At 35.8% G+C, this 18,487-nt stretch overlaps 1 protein-coding gene across 3 annotated transcripts in view; it reads right to left on the reverse strand.

Moving 5' to 3' along the window:
* Positions 1-18,487, reverse strand: part of LOC136029381 (uncharacterized protein CG43867-like) — a gene marked incomplete in the record, with an annotated part of 290,632 nt that overhangs the window by 158,088 nt on the left and 114,057 nt on the right. For all 3 annotated transcript variants that reach the window (XM_065707702.1, XM_065707703.1, XM_065707704.1), the window contains 2 exon segments: positions 6,705-6,875; positions 13,106-13,236. In XM_065707702.1, coding sequence (XP_065563774.1) covers positions 6,705-6,875; positions 13,106-13,236 — 302 coding nt within the window.

Genomic DNA, 18,487 nt, shown 5'->3' on the forward strand with positions numbered 1-18,487 from the left:
TAATCTTGCCTAAATGTAAAATAAACTTCCAATGAAGGTGGCACACCCTTCTGTGTCTTCGAAGTGCTAACAAAATGTTGAATTTATAGTTGCATACTTGGTTGGCCTCATTTATCCATATATACAACGTTTTTCGACGTTCGTATATATGGGGAAAAATGCGGGGAATATATGGAGTAAAGTATTTGGACAGTGTAAAGTTAGAAAACAATCCTTACTAAATAATATGCAAAATAAATGTACCTAACACATTAGGCATGCAGAATCGCTATATTTTACCCCTCCCCCCTAATATGCAAATATATAATCCAAATTTGTTTCTATAGTACGATATTTTTATCACACTTAGGTATATTTCGTTAGGATTGAGCGTCAGAAAAACATTCAAAAAATATTAGGTTGGGGTATTTCATGCAAGTACCCCTCCCTGTAGATGTTTCAAATCCTTTCTACAAAATGTGGAATTCTTTTTTTTTTTTTTTTTTTTTTTTTTTTTTTTTTTTTTTTTTTTTTTTTTTTTTTGCCAGACGAAAGATCACGGATGCAGGTTTATTTGTTTTTGCTTCTTTTTTTTCCCAGAGGTTACCGTATCCAACCAATGGCCCTAGAAGAGTGGGAGAGGGCTCATTTGAACAGAAATTAAAAGTTCTTGTGCCCTTTTTAAGTGATCAAATAATCGGAGGGCAACTAACCCCCTCTCATGCCCTTTGCATCCCCAACGAAATCTGATTGATATTTTTAGATGCCATTTAATTCAACATGGTTAAAAGGTCAATAACTATGCCTGAAATGACATGACTCCCAACAGCCCCAGGGGAAAGGGATGAAAGTTATGTAATTTGTCCAATGTAATCTTTCTTATTAGGAAATATACGGAAATTGTCTGGGGGATTCCCTTCGGAGGGGGGGGGGATTTCCCACGGGGAAATCTTCATACTCAAAGATATGAGGGACGGTTTATCCTAAAGAAAATTTCTGAAATCTTACGCCTTCTAATCCTGTTTAAATTTGTAAATGTCTCAATTCATAAATTTACTTTATCTCCCTTTAAACTCAATAATAAGTATAATCGAAGTGAGAGAGATGGTATTTGTTGAGTTGTTATTATTATTATTTGTGTGTGTGGTGGGGGGGGAGGTTATCAACGGAAGAAGATGGAACTCATTTATCCCAATCTTCATCCTTTTAAAATTTTCAAGAGCTTCAGAGGCTATGAGGGAAAAGTGCACCTTAAACAGAATCCTTCCTAGATCTTCCCCTTTTAAATTTGTATCCATTTCAGCTGATTCAATTGTTCAAGTATAATCTAACCCACTTTTCATAAAACATTGTCACAAGATCTCAAAAAGGAAGACTGATTGAGTCTTTACTATTTTCTATGAAAGGGATAGTTCCCTAAAAGGGGATTGCGCAAAAGAGAAAGCATACAAAATCCATGAGCAGCTCTGAATAATTAAAACAATCAGCTCCAAGAGCACTAGAGGAGAAAAGCTGAATTCACAACAGATCGTCAAAATGCCAATTAAAAGGGGAAAAGGACTGGGATTAAAAATTGGAATAGTTTTAAAACGAAGGGGAACTTTAACGCTAATTATTTTTTCCAAAGAAATGTTTATCAAACTATTGCTCTTATTAAAAGTCAAATTTTGTTAAAAAGTTAGGGGATAATTTTAATTAGGGTAGAATAAAAAAGAGAATTTTTATATTGTTAAAGGCCTACTCACCATGAGATTTAAATAACGCCAATATTTAGCTAGCGATAATTTGAACCAATCAGAATATTTTACAGAATTAAATGAATCAGAAAATTTGAAATATGTTATCACCTGAAATTAGCGCAAGCTCAATCATAATCAAATATCACGCTCGCAAGCGTAATCAAATATCATTGTGAATTGGCCTTAATAAGCTCGAGAAACTGTTGAAATATCATCATCCATTCTTCCTTTAATTTTAAGTTATATTAAATTACTAACTAAAAAAAAAAAATCATGTATTTCCTAGTAATTCGTAGAATATCAAGACTGAAGAGAGCACAAATAGCGACAAAATTATACACGAAACATCAAAGTAACGTGATCACAGGAACTGACAAAATTAGCGTTACAGTTGTCAACTCAAAAACTTGAAAAGCGCAGGTCATACTAGGGATTGTTTTAATTTCTTTTTACTAAATTAAGGCTTGTAAAGGAGATAAAAATTATATTCTTCAGCATTAATAAAAAAAACGGTGTACTGTAATCAGAATTAGACTTCTTGTTGAAGCAATGAAAAAGGAGAATGCTGAATGTCTAATAAACATAAGATAAATTACAAAACAAGAGGAAAAACACTGCAACACAGATATAATCAATTAGCTTGTTTCTAGCTTTCCAGAAGCCATCCAGTAGAGAATTTTGAACTTTCTTTTTAAAATCTAACTTCAACTTTAACTATTTCATATGCAAAGACTAGTAACCTACACTGAAAAAAATATACAACCAGACATAAAAAAACTTGCACCAGAAAACCCTACAGAAAAAAAGTACCCAAAGATGTAGAAAAATCAACACTAGGCCGCTGATAGTCACTAAGAATGGCAACCTGATTAAATATCTTTAAAATAATAATGTTCAATTTATACGAATAAGTATTAAAGCATAAAAATGGAATTCCTTACTTGAATAAATTCTTGAAACTGCAATAAATCCGTGGCGCCTTTCATATATTTTGATGAAATTTGTTCCTCGTTAATTTGAATTTTGGTTTTACACTTGAAGTTTTACTTCCTAACTAACTAGCACGAATAGAACTATTACCTTATTTGACAATTTAGTTTACTTTTTTTATTATTTATTTTTAATACAGACGAAAAACTGGAGTTTTAGATTTAAAACGTTTGAGTCAATTCAGGCAAATTACCAACAAAAGTTATAGAAAAAATTATGCAGATTTTCAGGATTCTGCAAGGTTACATGAACAGAAGAACTTTTTAAGAGTACAAAATAAATATTTAATGACAAAACTAAAATAATAAAATAAAAATAAAAAATTAAAAGAAGTACGTCATCATTTCTTCAGTTCTTTATGATCAAAAGTACTTTTTTTCAAAGAACATGTGCTAGTCTAAGACATTTTTTGTACTTTAAAACAGATCGCTTAATGATTTTTCTTCCTGAAAGAGTTTTTTCGATTGCAGCTCATGTTCCTTGTGAGAAGCTTAACATCATTCCATTACCAAATGGTACTACGGGAATAAATCCCACTATCCAGTTCTTCTCTTCAACAAATGTTTCAACGAATAGATTTATTTGTGCAAGCTTTTATTTTGAGTGCCTCGATCTCGATTTATCTTTCTTTCAACGACAAAAGACGGTTGCTTCAGCAGTAGTATTTTTCTATTCTCTCCAATTTTTCCTTCTTATTTCTTCCAAGTATATTTTACGAGGAGGTTGATATAAATTTATGGGGGGGGGGGGTTTAAAGATCCCTAATCATTCCTTTCAACATCCTTAAGTGTTAGCAAAACCAAAGGGCGAGAGAAACTTAAAATAAAAGAAAGATCGGCACTCTAAAGTTCTTTAATAGCAAGGTGATAATTTTTAAGCTACTAATATTTGAATTTTAAATAAAGGATAGGGTGGAACCAGCCCAAAATCTATTAATTTTGTTTTAAATGTTCCCAATTCCGTGATCTTTTCTTCTTAGAACTAATTTTCATGGATTATAATAAGGTGTAAATATAGTCAGGGATAGATAGAGTATAGGATATAGTTAGGATTATAATATAATTCCAGTCCAAAATCTACTAATTTTGTTAAAAATTTTCCCCATTTCGGTGATATTTTCTACTTAAAACTAATTTTCATGGATTGTAATAAAGTTAGGACCAGATTACTTTGCAGAGCACAGGGTAGTATTTTTTAAACATAATTAAATAAAAAAACAAGTTTTTTTAACGGAAAGTAAGGAGCGATATTAAAACTTAAAACGAACAGAAATTACTTGGTATGTGAAAGGGGTTGCTTCCTCATCAACGCCCCGCTCTTTACATTAAAGTTTGACTCTTTCTCTTAACTCTACTTTTTAAAACAGTAAAAAACTTTAGCGTAAAGAGCGGGGCGTTGATGAGGAAGCAACCCCTTTCACATACGAAGTAATTTCTTTTCGTTTTAAGTTTTAATGTCGTTCCTTACTTTCCGTTAAAAAAAAACTTGTTTTTCTTTTTTTTTATTTAATTTCTGGACGTTTTTGAACGTTTTGGCTCTCCGCAGATGCATAATTAAAACTAAATTTGCATATTTATTTATTTTTGGCTAAATGGCTTCCTCATAGTTTAGATCGAATGATTTCGAGAAAAAAGGAGTGGGGAGGAGGCCTAGTTGCCCTCTGGTTTTTTGGTTACTTAGAAAGGCAACTAGAACTTTTGATTTTTTACGAATGTTTTTATTAGTAAAAGATATACGTAACTTATAAATTAACTTACGTAAAGAACTTCTATATTCTCATGTTTTTATTACGTATATGAGAGGGTTTACCCCCTCGTCAGTACCTCGCTCTTTACACTAAAGCTTAAGTTTTGTCCCAATTTCTTAAGAATGACCCCTGAACCACAGAAGCCGTAAATAGTTGAAATTGCTAAAAATAATTTAGCATAAAGAGCGAGATATTAGGAGGAGGTGAGCCCATCATATGCGTAATAATTTCTGTTCGTTTTAAGTTTTAATTCTGCTCCTTACTTTCAGTTGAAAAAACTTTTTATATTTGTTTTTTCATTGTTTTTTTTAAATAATGCTAGAAAATCCTACGCTCCCTTCATGGAAATTTTCTTCCCCCATGATAAATTCTTCCAAGGAAAGTGTTTTTACTAATTTTACTGTTTTTACTTATGTTCTCCAGCCCGAAAGTGTTGTTTAATTTATTTATTTGTTTGTGGGTGTGGAATAATAAACTTATGAACTTATGAGGCTACCACTCCCCTCAGTACCCTGATGATTACTCTAAAGTATAGCTTTCTTACAAGAATGAATCGAATACAAGGGCTCATTTACGAGGATATTTACACAGGAAAATTGAATTTTCTAAAAATATTGAAAAAGCTGCCTTTCCCATCGAAGTCACACTCATTTTGCTGATTTTCAACTTATTATTACAATCCTTCGACGTAACACAAACATACGTAAGAAAAAAAAAAGTTGTTTTAGTCAAATGAGTTTGTCCGGAAGAGAAACAATAACTTTTTTCATGCTACCCGAAAAAATACAATATTTTAAGATTAAAAATCAAAGCTTGGAATGGTCATGCCATACCAGAAGCGTCCAGATATTCAGCTGTTTTTTTCTGACAAACGTCATTTAACATAGGGGCAATTCCTTAACTGCTATTTAAATAAGATAAGTTTACTTTTGACCGCTCACAGACATACACAAAATCAAGCGGAGCAAGGAAAAAGAAAAGAAACGAACCTAAAAATAGAAACAAAAAATTAACTTCTAAACAATAAAAACCACAGTATTAATCCAAATAACACTCGAAAATAATGATAAATGAACATTGCACCCTACATAATTCATGACATATAATGGGTCAGGGACATTTTCCAAAATAAAACTATTCTTGCAAAAAAAAAGAAAATTCAAAAATCCCAAACGAACCTTGTACTGCTTCGTTTTAGACATAAATACCAAAGTGGCAAAATATACAGCGTTGGAGCACAGCCAGAGAACAAGACGATTTAGGGAGTACGCTTACTATAACTGTCCTATAATACAGCAAGCTCGACATAGGTGACATGAAGAACTGCTACGGCGGGTTCTAAGTACAAGAGTATTGCACTTACCTGGACAATAACAAGTATCAGTAGTAATCATTTTATGATAGATGTAAGATGATGATAAATTAGACTTAATTTGGATTGCATTATGAAGGAATTATCCAGTTTTTACATCTTGGTTTTTGTCTTTTGTTTACTCGTTTGATCCTTTTGTGATTGTCTAAAGATCTAGATATTACTTTGCGCTATTTTAGATTTATTTGTGACATTAGCTGGCACATTAAGCCTGGCTCTCTATTGATAAGGCTTGTAATTTTGTTACAATCATTTTTTATTGAAGGATCTTTCCTGGTCTTCAATGTCCATGAGAGAATATAATAAAATGAATCATTTCAAAACTAACTCTTCTATATGAGAAGTTATCTTTGAATGATCCCTGCAGAACTCTCTTACTATCTTCAAATAACTTTCTAATTAATCCTGCCATGAAATATTGAGTAAAGGTTGGTCAAATATCCATATTAATGACTGATACCTAATTTCTTTCGTTACTTTTCTTCAATGAAATGTACCCACCTACTTAAATCCATGTATCTATAATAAATCTTGTTCCCACGAATAACATTTAGAGGGAGTAGGGGGAAACACTGACACCATCAAAAATTAAATAAAAAAAACCGAAAACTGGGAGAATTTACCTCAATATTTAGATTCAAGCCAAATTCAGTCTATGTTTATGAATATTTCGATAAATTAGCTTCCATAGTCACACATTATGTTTTTACTAATATCTTCCCATTTTACAAAAAAGAATTACGGTTTGTGAAAGCTAGATCCACACTCCCTCGCTGTTCATCCCAATTCTGGAAATGGCACTTTAGAATTTCGGTAACTTAAATGTCGGCAAAGACGTTACTGACTTAAAAGAACCGATATCTGAGCCCTTACTTACCTTGTTTTTGAGAAGTTCTCTAATCGACCCAGCTTGGTCTCTAAAATTTCTCAAAGAATCTTCAAGCTCCACACATCTCTTACGCCAATCAATTTCAGTTGGGCTTACTGAGTTATCACGTGCAGTTATTGTAAATCGATCATCTTCAAAGCTATTTGGTGGACCGCCACTCTAAAGCAAAGATAGTAATTTATAAAATAATAATAATATACATTCTAATTCCCAGATATAATTTTTACAATTCCGTCAATTCTCTTAAATAAATAATATCTCAATTGCCTTTTCAAAAGTCCTTAGTGAAGAGCAGCCTTGATCCCAAAACAAGACAAATTTAAAATTCATAATTGAGGGAGGGGAGTATTGAACTGGCAAACGTAAAGAGTTGTAGGAGAGCTCATCGAACACTAGTCTGAGACACAAAGTCCGTCTTTTAATGTTTAAAAATCTTAAGACGCCCTGTTTTAAATATTATTGAATCATTATGATTTTCATGGTTAAGAAAACTTAGCAACACTAATCCTATCGAATAACGCTTCTAAGACCGAGAATTCGAGGGATCGAGTAGAACCAGCAAACGCAGTAAGTTGAGGAGTATCTGTTTTTAATAAAGTAGATGCAGTGTCTGATTAGAAATATACTGAACTACGAGACTAGCCTTTTCCGGCCCTCAGATCCGAAATTTGTTCTTTAAAATGGCCCAAGATGGTATTAAACGAAAGCTTGACAGATGCTTTAAAATCACATTCACCAACATATAAAAAATGAAAATGCTTCAGTCGCTTGTTGCATGCTATCATACGTATAGCTATTCCAATGCAAGATATTCGAACATTATTCCAATGCACATATTAATTTATCAAGGACAATAAGAAAAATACTTGTCTACTACAAAAAAAAAAGATTCAAAAAGATTAAGCTGTCAATATTTCATTTGAAGGAATGACTACTGCCAACACAAGCAAACTCCTTCTCATTTAAATAGTCAGAGCGCCAGATTCTGTATCGTGCACCCACCCAAGCCGGAAGGTACAAAAATGCTGAGGACGGATCCTAGGGAAGTCGACCATGCTGAAAACGAATATCGTAGGGCGCATGTTCGCCGTTGGGGCGTTTCTGAGATATAGGCCAAAAACACCAAATTTAACCTATAACTAAGTGTGACGATTCAGGATTTTTTCGCGACTTATTGGGATGAGGAATCTGGCGTAATGTTATATCAATCGAAAGAAGAGATCTAGATCTATAAGAATATGATTTTTAAATTGAAAAAAAAAACACTTTTTTTTCTCTATTTACTGCAGTTTCAAAATAAGTGCTGTAAAATTCAACAAAAATCTCAAAGAAAAGCTAAAACCTCGGAATTTCTTCAAGGTAACACATTTTTTTTCATATTCGAAAAGAAAATGCATTCAATTCCGTACAATTTGAGCTAAAACATATAAACTATTTTTATTTTTAAAAGGTCTGCGATTTTTTTTTGTAGTGTCACTGAAATGATCACTAGCCGTATCGTGAAAAGGGACATAGGCTAATATTTTTTCTTTTCTTCAAAGGGTGGGAATACTTCAAACTTCCTAACTGTTTAAAACTTTAAACTTTTATTTAAAAGTAAAAATAGGTTTAAAAAAATGTTGACTAAAACAAGTGTTTTTTTTTTTTTTTTTTTTTTTTTTTTTTTTTTTTTTTTTTTTTTTTTTTTTTTTTTTTTTTTTTTTTTTTTTTAGAATGGACAAATATGTTTTCTGGTGTACTAAGGCGTCTGCAATTACCTTTTTGGGACCTGATTTGCCAGTAGTACGACTGAGCTATTTACTACATAAAAGAATTCTGCTTCACAAATGGATTCAGTCGGCGCATTGGAGTTGTCTTACTCGGCCTGCCCATAAAATTGGGTAATAGTAACTGATTAGGGACCTGTTGTAATTAAAAGTAAAAGGTATCAAATAAAATTTTCACAAACATTCCTCATTTTCTTCTTCCGAGAATTCAGATAGGGCAAGGTCAGACTCCCTGAATGCCCTCCTCGTTCCGCGGCAGGAGCATAAGCTGCAGCATCCTTCATTTTTGAGCAGCTACAGTCTTTCCTGCATCTTCCACTTTTGATTCTGCAGTAAGATTCCAGGCTTGATCCTTCTTTACAGTTTGAGACGACCGCATCTACTCCCCCTTCAGCCATCTTCTATCCAAGGAGAAGTGGATCTGAAATGCTCGGCCGAGCCTGTACTGATGACAAGATTATCCATGTAGCGAATATGGTTCTTCGTATGCATGGCTCGAAGGTGTTGTCAGAAGGTGGAAGTCTTTTCACAACTTGTTTCTGGCACCGAATGTAATCCCTTACACTGGCCAGTGAATTGAATCCGGCCTGTCTACCGTATTGTTTACAGTGACCAGGAGTTTTAATTGGTCGTAAAATTCTCTAAACGCGTCGACTGAAAGCTTCCCTTGTGCATCCTTGATCTGCTCCGTCACAGACACCATTTTTGAGGCAAAAGTTGAAGACACGGCGGTGTTTGAGAAAGAAGCTTTCCCGACGTCAAAGAAAAGATTCGTTGTGTCACAACCTGGCAGACAGTGCACAAACGGTAACATAATCTGCTCCTCTTTGGACAAGTGGACTCCATCCGCCGGCTCGTGTACTGGGATAATGTAAGTCGGGAACTTCAAGAAAAGTTCGCTCAGTCCTTCAGCTTGAAGCTCTTCAAAAAATGAACACAGGCTACTGCCACGTCTGTGTCGTTAGCATCCACAACGATGCTACGAGGCTACAGGCGTAACGGCTAGCGTACTTGACAAGTGTCATAAGGCGTTGGTCAGCCTCTTCGTGGCTGGAGGTCAAGCATTCCTCGTAGTAACAGTGTTCTGGTAAAGTTGGACAGCAGCCACGCTTGACCAGAGACACTTTGAATCTCTCCTTGAACCCACCTGAGAGAAATATGTTGAGTGCGTTCGGAAGCTGATCACTCATCTGCTCCCAGGTTTCATACAAAATTTCGAGGAGCCGGCTTTTAGACGCTGAGCTTGCAAGTACGGCATCCCATTCTTCAATTGTGCTAAGAGTGGAAATCTGGAGGTTTTTCCCTTTCCCTCGTCGGAGTCTACATGCTGATTTCAAGGAGATCAACTCTCCGGTGTCCGTGAGCTTCCCAAACAGCCCGTTGTACCGATGTGCGACAATGTGGACTTCAGGAATACCCACTGGAAGATAATTCAGCAATGATAGAAGCAATCTTTCCGCGAAGGATTTGACTGTTTCAAACCTGGCAGGCCGATATGACCTTATCTTGGACATTAGGTCAATGATATGTAGTGTAGCTGATGTTGTTTCTTTGGATTTCACAGTGGCCAGCCAAGATGAAAGTCTTCCTTTTTTTTTCTTAGCCAGTTCAAAAGCACAGCTTTGTTCCCCGTCCTCATTTTTCAGCCAGAGGATGTCTTGGTTGATTGTTGCGGCAGATGTTCAAAAATGGATGGAGGGAAAAGAAGAATCTCTTTTGTGGAGATCTTTGCAACGGCTTTCTCCTTTTCTTCATAGCTCAACTGAGCAGTAATGATTCTCTTCAAGGCTGTTACTTCAGAGCTCAGGAGATCGGTTTTAGGGACACCATTCACTTTCTGAGTTTTTGAAGTTCGGAAAGTTCGGAGTACAACCTTTTTCACATCGTCTTTCCTGTTGCACAGAAAGTCCTCAACCACCTCTTTTCCTTTTGTGGCTATGCAAGTAATATCAGAAACAATCTTCTCATCGTCCACGACTTCTGGCGTCACAATATTCACTAGGTCGAAGTCCACTCTGCTGAACGGATTGCCACATGTGGTGAAAATGTCTCGAACTCTATCTCGTGAAAGTTGTAATCGCGTCGTCGTCAACTTATTGTCTTCGTGATATTTCAGTGTCTCTGTGGATACGTTGACTACTTGCAGGAAACCATTGCTGATGGCAGCGAAAATCGGTAAGGTAAGAATCCAAGCTTCAGTCTGTCTCTCATCCATTTGTTCTCCTATTATTCCGGCCGTCGTCTTTGCATCCTTGTTCACTGTACATTCCAGTATCTGATTGGAACAGGTGGCTGTAAACCTGGTGTGTGTTCTCTTCACTGTGGAACATATATGTACTGTATACATCTTGTATACTGAGGATGGTCAGCCACCACAAAGTATGGCAACATCCGAGCAGTTGCTGTCAAATGAGACTCCCAGTCACAGTCACGTTCAGCATGATTGAATTGCATCGCTATTTCAAGTATTTCCAAGAACTACCACCAGAAAGCAAACGTGGGTGACGCATTTCGAAGAGTTTCGAAGGGATTCATTATGGGAGCCAAAGTGATTAAGGTATCGCTTGCCTTCTGAAGTGCAATTCGCGCGTTAGCACCGTTTGCCAATGAAGTCCTGAATAACTCAATGGCACTACTCAGCTGGTCCAGACGGGATAAGTCTTATTGTGCTTCGGAGTAATACTCTTCCAAGGACTCCCAGTAGAGGGCCAGCAAGACCTCGTACAGTATGCAGTAGGCATTGATATCTTGGTAGTAGCCTTTCCCTTGAAGTACCTTTTCGCATGTACCAGGTAGCAGCGGCTTTGCCTGCACTATAATCTCTTTGAGTCCGAAGCTGTCCATTATCTTACCAACTGCCTTGAGTTAGTTGAGAAGGAGGTGGAAGCCTCCCACCCGTAGGATTACGTTTTTGAAGTCATCCGTCACATCCGACAGCTTTACTTATCGCCGTGAACGTTCGCAGAGATTTTTCGACTGTTGCATGGTTGTTTGGTGCTTCATGAAGGAAAAGCAAGATATTAGATTAAATATTGACAAACATTTTCACTAGAACTGGAAGTTCCAATACTAAATCTGATTGATCAATGTAACATGCCTTTTATTAGTTCTTATAAATCTAAATTAGTCAGTATCACCTAGTTTCTTGGGATATTTAATTTTGTAAATTACTTTCATTAAGTCTCTTACTTCTGCAAAAAAAAAATTACACTCATTTTTCCAGCCAACTTTACAACACCAAAAGTGCTTTTAAAAATTCTATTTCTTTAAAAATTGTTTTTTGATCTTCCAAATTTGTGTCATATTCTTCATTGTCATCCATCAGCAAATCAGTATTTGCGTCAGAATCACATGTTGAATCAACCTGAAGTAACTTTTTTTTTTTATCTTGGCCTACCTGACTCACTTTTCTTTTTCATCTTCTGCTTATCAATTTCTTCTGCTTAGCTTATCAATCATCTTCCTGCTAGGTAGCAGGTTACTAAACAAAATTCATATTATCGGGTACACTCGCTAAAAAATTTGCAGACCCGCCAGATATAATAATCTAAACTTTTTTTTCTTAGCTCAATGTGTTCGGAATTAAACGGGCTTTCTTTTTTAATTTAAAAAAAAATACTTTATATTGAAAAAATTTCGAGTTTTTAGCTTTTCTGTTAGAAATTTGTTGACAAAAATCTGACTTTTTTTAAAACTGTAGTAAAAAGTGTACTATTTTTTATTTATTATTACAAACAAAAATCATATTCGTGTAGCCCCAAGTCTCTTCTTTCTATTGATGTAAGGGTACGCTGGATTCGACCAATCTTATCTGTAAAAAAAAAAATTAGAATCATCGAACCCCATTATAGGCCAAATTTGGTGTTTTTGGCCAATATCTCAGAAACGCCCCAACGGCAAGCATGCGCCCTACGATATTCGTTTTCAGCATGGTCGACTACCATGGGATCCATCCTTAATATTTTTGTACCTTCCGGCATGGGTACTAATCGAAATAAGCGAGATGTAGAATCTGGCGCTCTGACTAAAATATCAAAGCAAAAATTGCTCTTTATAACATTCGGAATTAACAATGAGATAAAATGTCGGGTTCAAATCTTGGATTCGTGTATGTTTCTTATACATTTTATTTCGAATAAAGGGCAAACTATGCTGCATCTGTGAGGAGGTTCTACGAAAAAAAGGAATTGAAGAAGAAAACTGAATCAAGCAAAAGTAAGCAAACCATATTATGTAACACCCAAAAGTAAAGAAAACCTGGCCTTTGCGGGTTTTTTAAACAGTCAAAGGAAATTCAATTTGGCGGGGGGGGGCTGAAGGTTTTCCCTGGCCCTCGCGGTTTTTTTTAGAAATTGATACATGCATCGTTTAGAAAACCCTCCCTATTACGTTATTAACACCTACATCTTTTAGAAAACATTCTTATTACGTAAAAAGGCACATTGCCCTGAGGTAGATCGTAGTTAAACTTCTTTTTCATCTTAAATCATTTAGGGTAAAAAAGAGTAGTGGCTATGGCACCCCTTAAAAGCGGAGGGGCATCGCTACTTTTGCGAAGTTGCGATTCGTAGTAAAAAACCAATTTCAATTCTAGCAAAAAAAAAGGATCGGAAGATTACTTACCACGTAGTGAATAGTTGGTTGATACCAGGCATAAGAGTCTTGGTTTGTATCATCTTCTTCATGAAGAAGGCGGTAGCTATTATGTTCTTGATTTTCCAAATGATAAGAATCATCAAGGGTTTCAGCCTCCCCTTAAAAAAGCGTCAATATTATTTGAAACTATTCTACCATTTAAAAACGGGGTCTTAAGAACGGCCCATGTACTCTAGAATTGCCAGTTTTTCAAAAAAAAAAATCCTACAAGAAATTAATGAGCAGGATTAAAACTTAACGACAAACAAGAATGCCAGTACATTTGAGGGAATGCAGCCTCCTACATCCTCTTGCTCTTTACGCTACAGCTCGTATTGTACTTTAAAGAAAACTAAACTTCAACAGTGTCATGGCACAGGTTATCCTACCCCGGATCTGGAGTGGCGCATATAAATAACACCTTTCATCAAACAATTGGCCGACTAAGATTGGTAAATAGCTGAGGTGTCATGGGAAGGTTGTCCATCGTCGTCCCCAACATCAAGTTTTCGTTCTAGAAATATTTGAGGCAAAAATCAAAATTAAGTGTAAAGATTCGGGGAGCAGAAGGAGACGACAACTTCTACTTATAAAAGGAAAGTTTCTATTTGTTATTAGTCATAATGTTAATCTACACCTTCCTTTGAAAGAACAATTAATTGATCATGGTGCTTAAATTTTACAAGTAGGGGTTTCACCTAACAAATATTGCGCCTGCAGAGTATATCCCTCTCTCCCAAAACCCTTCCACTTTTGTGCAAGAGAGCAAAAGAATGCTATCTTTCACTTTCAACCAATGTTCATCTTCAGTCAGCGACCCAGTGTTCAACTTCTGGTGCATTTGATCGCATGATGGGAATTGTACAGCCAACATATGATAAGACCTGCCCGGTCTAAACCGTGTGATTAGTTTGAAACCACATGAGCCCAGGAACCCTGGATGGCTACAGAAATTCTTGAAGCGTCAGATTTGAATCAATCGTATGTAGATTATTTAAATAGTGAGTGTGCCAAAAAACTGGAAGAATCTAAAATAATACACAATAAAGTGAACTCGATGAGAAGAAAGGCTAAAAAACAATACTTATGCAAATCAATTCGCAAAGGAACTTAAAAGGTTATTAAGGATCTACTAGAAAGAAGAAAGAGGCTCCGCCCAATTCGCACCTGATTCAAGGAGAAACAGTTAATGACGAAACGGTTATTACTAATTGAAGAAGAAGAAGAAGTTTATTATTATTCAACACAATACAATACAAAATACAATTCAAAATGGAATTACAATACACTTATTCCCCCTCGAAAGGGTTCATGGCCAGGGATACAAGGAGGATAATGATTTTCGGAGTTTTTTTTTCAGTTATTGACCAAAATGTACAGGTGGAAGGGATGATGAATTCTAATGATGGTTTCCTGGACTATGAATTTGTGGATGATAGAGGAACTAGAAGTGAAACTGAATTTCAGCCGTGTGCTAGAGACGAAATTCTTAAGGTTGTGAAAACGATCAAATCTTATTCAGCAGGAGCAGACGGTATTAATCTTAAGACTCTTAAATTAGTGATGTTTTATTTACTACCATGCCTCGTCCACATAATCAATCTTTCCCTCCAAACTGGCGTATTCTCTGATGCACTTAAAAGGGCAAAAGTCATTCCCCTTCACAAAGATGGTTCTAAGCTAGATATTGAAATTTATAGCCGCATATCACTCCTACCTCTGTCTTCAGAATTATTTGAAAAAATTGTGCATAAAAGACTTTATTATAAACTAGCTGTTTATAAACTAGGCTTTATTATAAACTAGCCCACCAACACCTAGTTGGTGGGGGCGCGTCACGCCCCCCAAGCCCCCCCCGCGCGCGTAAGTCGTTACGTGCCATATTAGTTACGCGCCATTGTAGTTGTGTCCCTGTGTCTCACCTGTGTATATATATATATATATATATATATATATATATATATATATATATATATATATATATATATATATATATATATATATATATATATATATTTTTAACTACGTAAAACTTGCGAATATACAACATTCTTGGCTGTCCCATTGTCTGTGCATATAAATAGATTGTCAGGTTTAACGACTCTTGAACATGCAACATATAATTGTTCATGGGAAAAACAATCTGTATTCAGATCTATACCTCATTATTCTAATGATTGCCCTTGAGCTTTGTTGATGGAGATTGCTAATCGAACATTCCCTGTGTCCCGGTCGCTTTCTCTTTGAATGTCCCGGTCGTCATTTATATTCCCTATGTCCCGGTGTCCCGGTCCTCATTTGTGTCCCGATGTCCCGGTCTGTAATTTCGTCAGTCGACAAACATGACGTCAGTCGACACACAAACATGACGTCACTCGACAGACACGCAGACAACTTATTTTTATATATATAGATTACGAAAACGGGGATGTTAAGTAAAACCCAGTTCGGCTGTAGGAAATGTCGCTCGACGCCGGGTGCCCTGCAATCCCTCTGTGATATTGTAAATAAATGCTTTGAACATGGTGAAATTCCTTTGACTATTTTTATTGATTTTAGAAAAGCATTTGATACAGTGGAATTGACAATTTTACTCAAACGTCTACAATCCCTTGGAGTTCCTGGCAACTATCTGAAGTGATTTGATAGGTTTTCGAGTGGTAGATATCTTCAAGTTGTATTAAATGATGTTTTTTTCCTCTCCTTTTCAAGTGAAGTACGGTGTACTCCAGGGGTCTGTTTTGGAACCACTTCTGTACCTTGTGTATGTTGATTCAATGCATTTCTACTTACCGAGTGTTTTATTACAACTTTTGCGGACGATACTGCTTTAACTGTGTCTAGTTGATTCATTGATGATTTGTTGTTGAAATGTTTGAATTTGTTGGTAAGCAGCCGAATATTGATGGAGATATTTTTTTAACGGTAGGGCTCTGTCACAGGTACATGAAGTGCGTTATTTGGGCTTCCAGCTTGATTGTAATTTGTCTTGGAGGCCCAATAATGATCTTGTCGCAGCTGAAGTTGCTAGGGGTCTTGGAATTTTGTGCACCGATTAAAGCATGTTTTAGCATTATCAGTTCCTCTATTTCTGTACCATACTACTGTTGTGCCTTACATTTCTTATGGTTATGTTCTTTGGTCTAGTAATTTTTATGCAACATTTTAAAGAGTACAGATTCTTCAAAACAAAACAGTGCGACTTCTTGGAAATTATGTAGAAAATGTGAATGATGCTGCATCGTCTTTTAAGAAATTATGAGTGCTTAAAATTGGCCAGATTCACGACCATCATGCGGCTATTTTCGCTTGTCGATGTTGGAATGATCAGTTTTTACTGATGTGATTAGGGAGAACAGTTTTACACAGGTATGCGATTAGGGAGGCAAATAATTTTGTTGTTGAGTACCGAGACATCACACGTGCAGGTTTCATAATTAGGTACTTAGCTTCGACTATTTGGAATGCTATCCCAGCTGGCATTCGGAAGGCTGAACACACTGGGTCGTTTAAAGTGAAGTTTAAGAACCATTTATTGGCAGAAGGTAGTCAATTTTTGTTTGTTTGTTAGATTTGATATTATTTACCAGTTGAGTGTTTTTGTCCCTTTTTTTAGTTTTTTGTAATTGTTTTTTGTTATTGGTTAAGGATTAAAGGGTTACAGCCGTCCATCATCAGTTTTTCGAGCCTTCCCCGAGCGGTTGTGTGTATATATAGTTTATTTTGTAATTATTATTGAAATAAATAAAAAAAAAACTTTGGACGCTTTTTACACAGGAACTCCATGGTTCAAAACCAAATGACTAACGCGGGATTTTTGCTCGATAGCATGTTGGCCATAGACTTACATTTCTAATTTGTACGATAAAATAGTAGAAATCAGCCCTTTTCTGCGTTACAAACTAAAACTGGGAGGCTATGTATATTATTTTTCGACGGTTCAAAACCGATTGGCAGTGTCACTTCAGGCTACTTTTCCTTAGACACTTCTTTGACCTCAGTCACGCCAAGATCTTATTTCCGCGTGAAGAAATTAAAGACATCGGCACTCCACTTGTACAATCTTTTTGTGACTTAAAAGGAAAACGCGACTTTCCAACTTCCATTCAAATAATTGTTCCATTTTGTCTAACCACTGAGAAAAAAAAACAAAAAACAAACAATCAAACAAACATCCTCCCAAACTTTTAAGAAAAAATCCAAATATTGTGTTTCAAACAGTTCATGGTAACGAACTGTAGTAAGGAGCGACCCGGCTCAATAGTAACCAAACTCTAAAAAATGGAATTTTGATACCAATAGCTACATCAAAAGAATCGTATTTTAATGCTGATTATAAATATATATTTGTATATAGGACCTTCAGCTTCTTAGACAAGTGGAATTTAACGGTGCAATTTTAACCGAAATTGTTACTTTTTCGGAGGTTTTCCATGGAGGTTAACTCTTTACTAGGGTTGCAGCTACTGATGCCACCATGATTAATGGCTTATAAAGGATGAAAACGAAATATTAAACAAGTTGCGAAAAATATTCTAGTTTTTTCACAAAGGGTAATTAATTTATTCAATTATCAGTAAACTAAGGTCCAGGAACAGGTCATTCATGACAGAGAAATTCCAGCATTTTAAGTACTTACGGCATAAGCCATATAATGAGCAACAATGAACCCGCTGCTGGTTTATCAAAGATGCGTCAAAAGTCAAACCTTTGGGGGCGAGGAGGGTAATCAAAATTTCCGACAGATTGATCTTTTAAACCGAGCAAAAATTGAAGCGTTGATACAATTTGGTGAATATAGATAAAATCTATAAAAATAAAATATTAGAAAATGCGGCACAATCTGTAAAATTGCAGCAAAATCAGTAAAGCGAGATAGATAAGACTGGGGTAACATCCCACCTTAATTTCGTAGAACGATTTCAGTTTTCTTAAATAGCTGCGGATTTTATCGGACACGACGTGTCTTGACCCCCCCCCCACTCCACCATACATAACAACTCAGTAGAAAGTGAATAGAAAATGTGCTTTACTAAACTTTTGCTTTCTTTCAAACCGTCCCCAACTTTCATGATAAATCTGGCTGGATAGACATCCAGTTTTTCAGACTGGGAAAAACTCACTCAGATAAATTTTTTTAATATTTCCTTACAATGCAGTTTTTTTATATAACCACTCACGCAAGCAAGCTAATGCCTTAATAATCCAAAGCCAATATCCTTTGGGAACTATTTCATGGCTGCATTCAACCACACAATGATTTCCCCAAAATCAATTTCTAAGAGAAACAAAATCCTTTTAAACCACATTCACCCATGCCTTTGATATCCTAAATACATCAAAAATTTTCAGTATCACGTCTAAATCGGG

This window comes from Artemia franciscana, chromosome 7, assembly GCF_032884065.1.
Source record: "Artemia franciscana chromosome 7, ASM3288406v1, whole genome shotgun sequence".
Lineage (NCBI taxonomy): Eukaryota > Metazoa > Arthropoda > Branchiopoda > Anostraca > Artemiidae > Artemia > Artemia franciscana.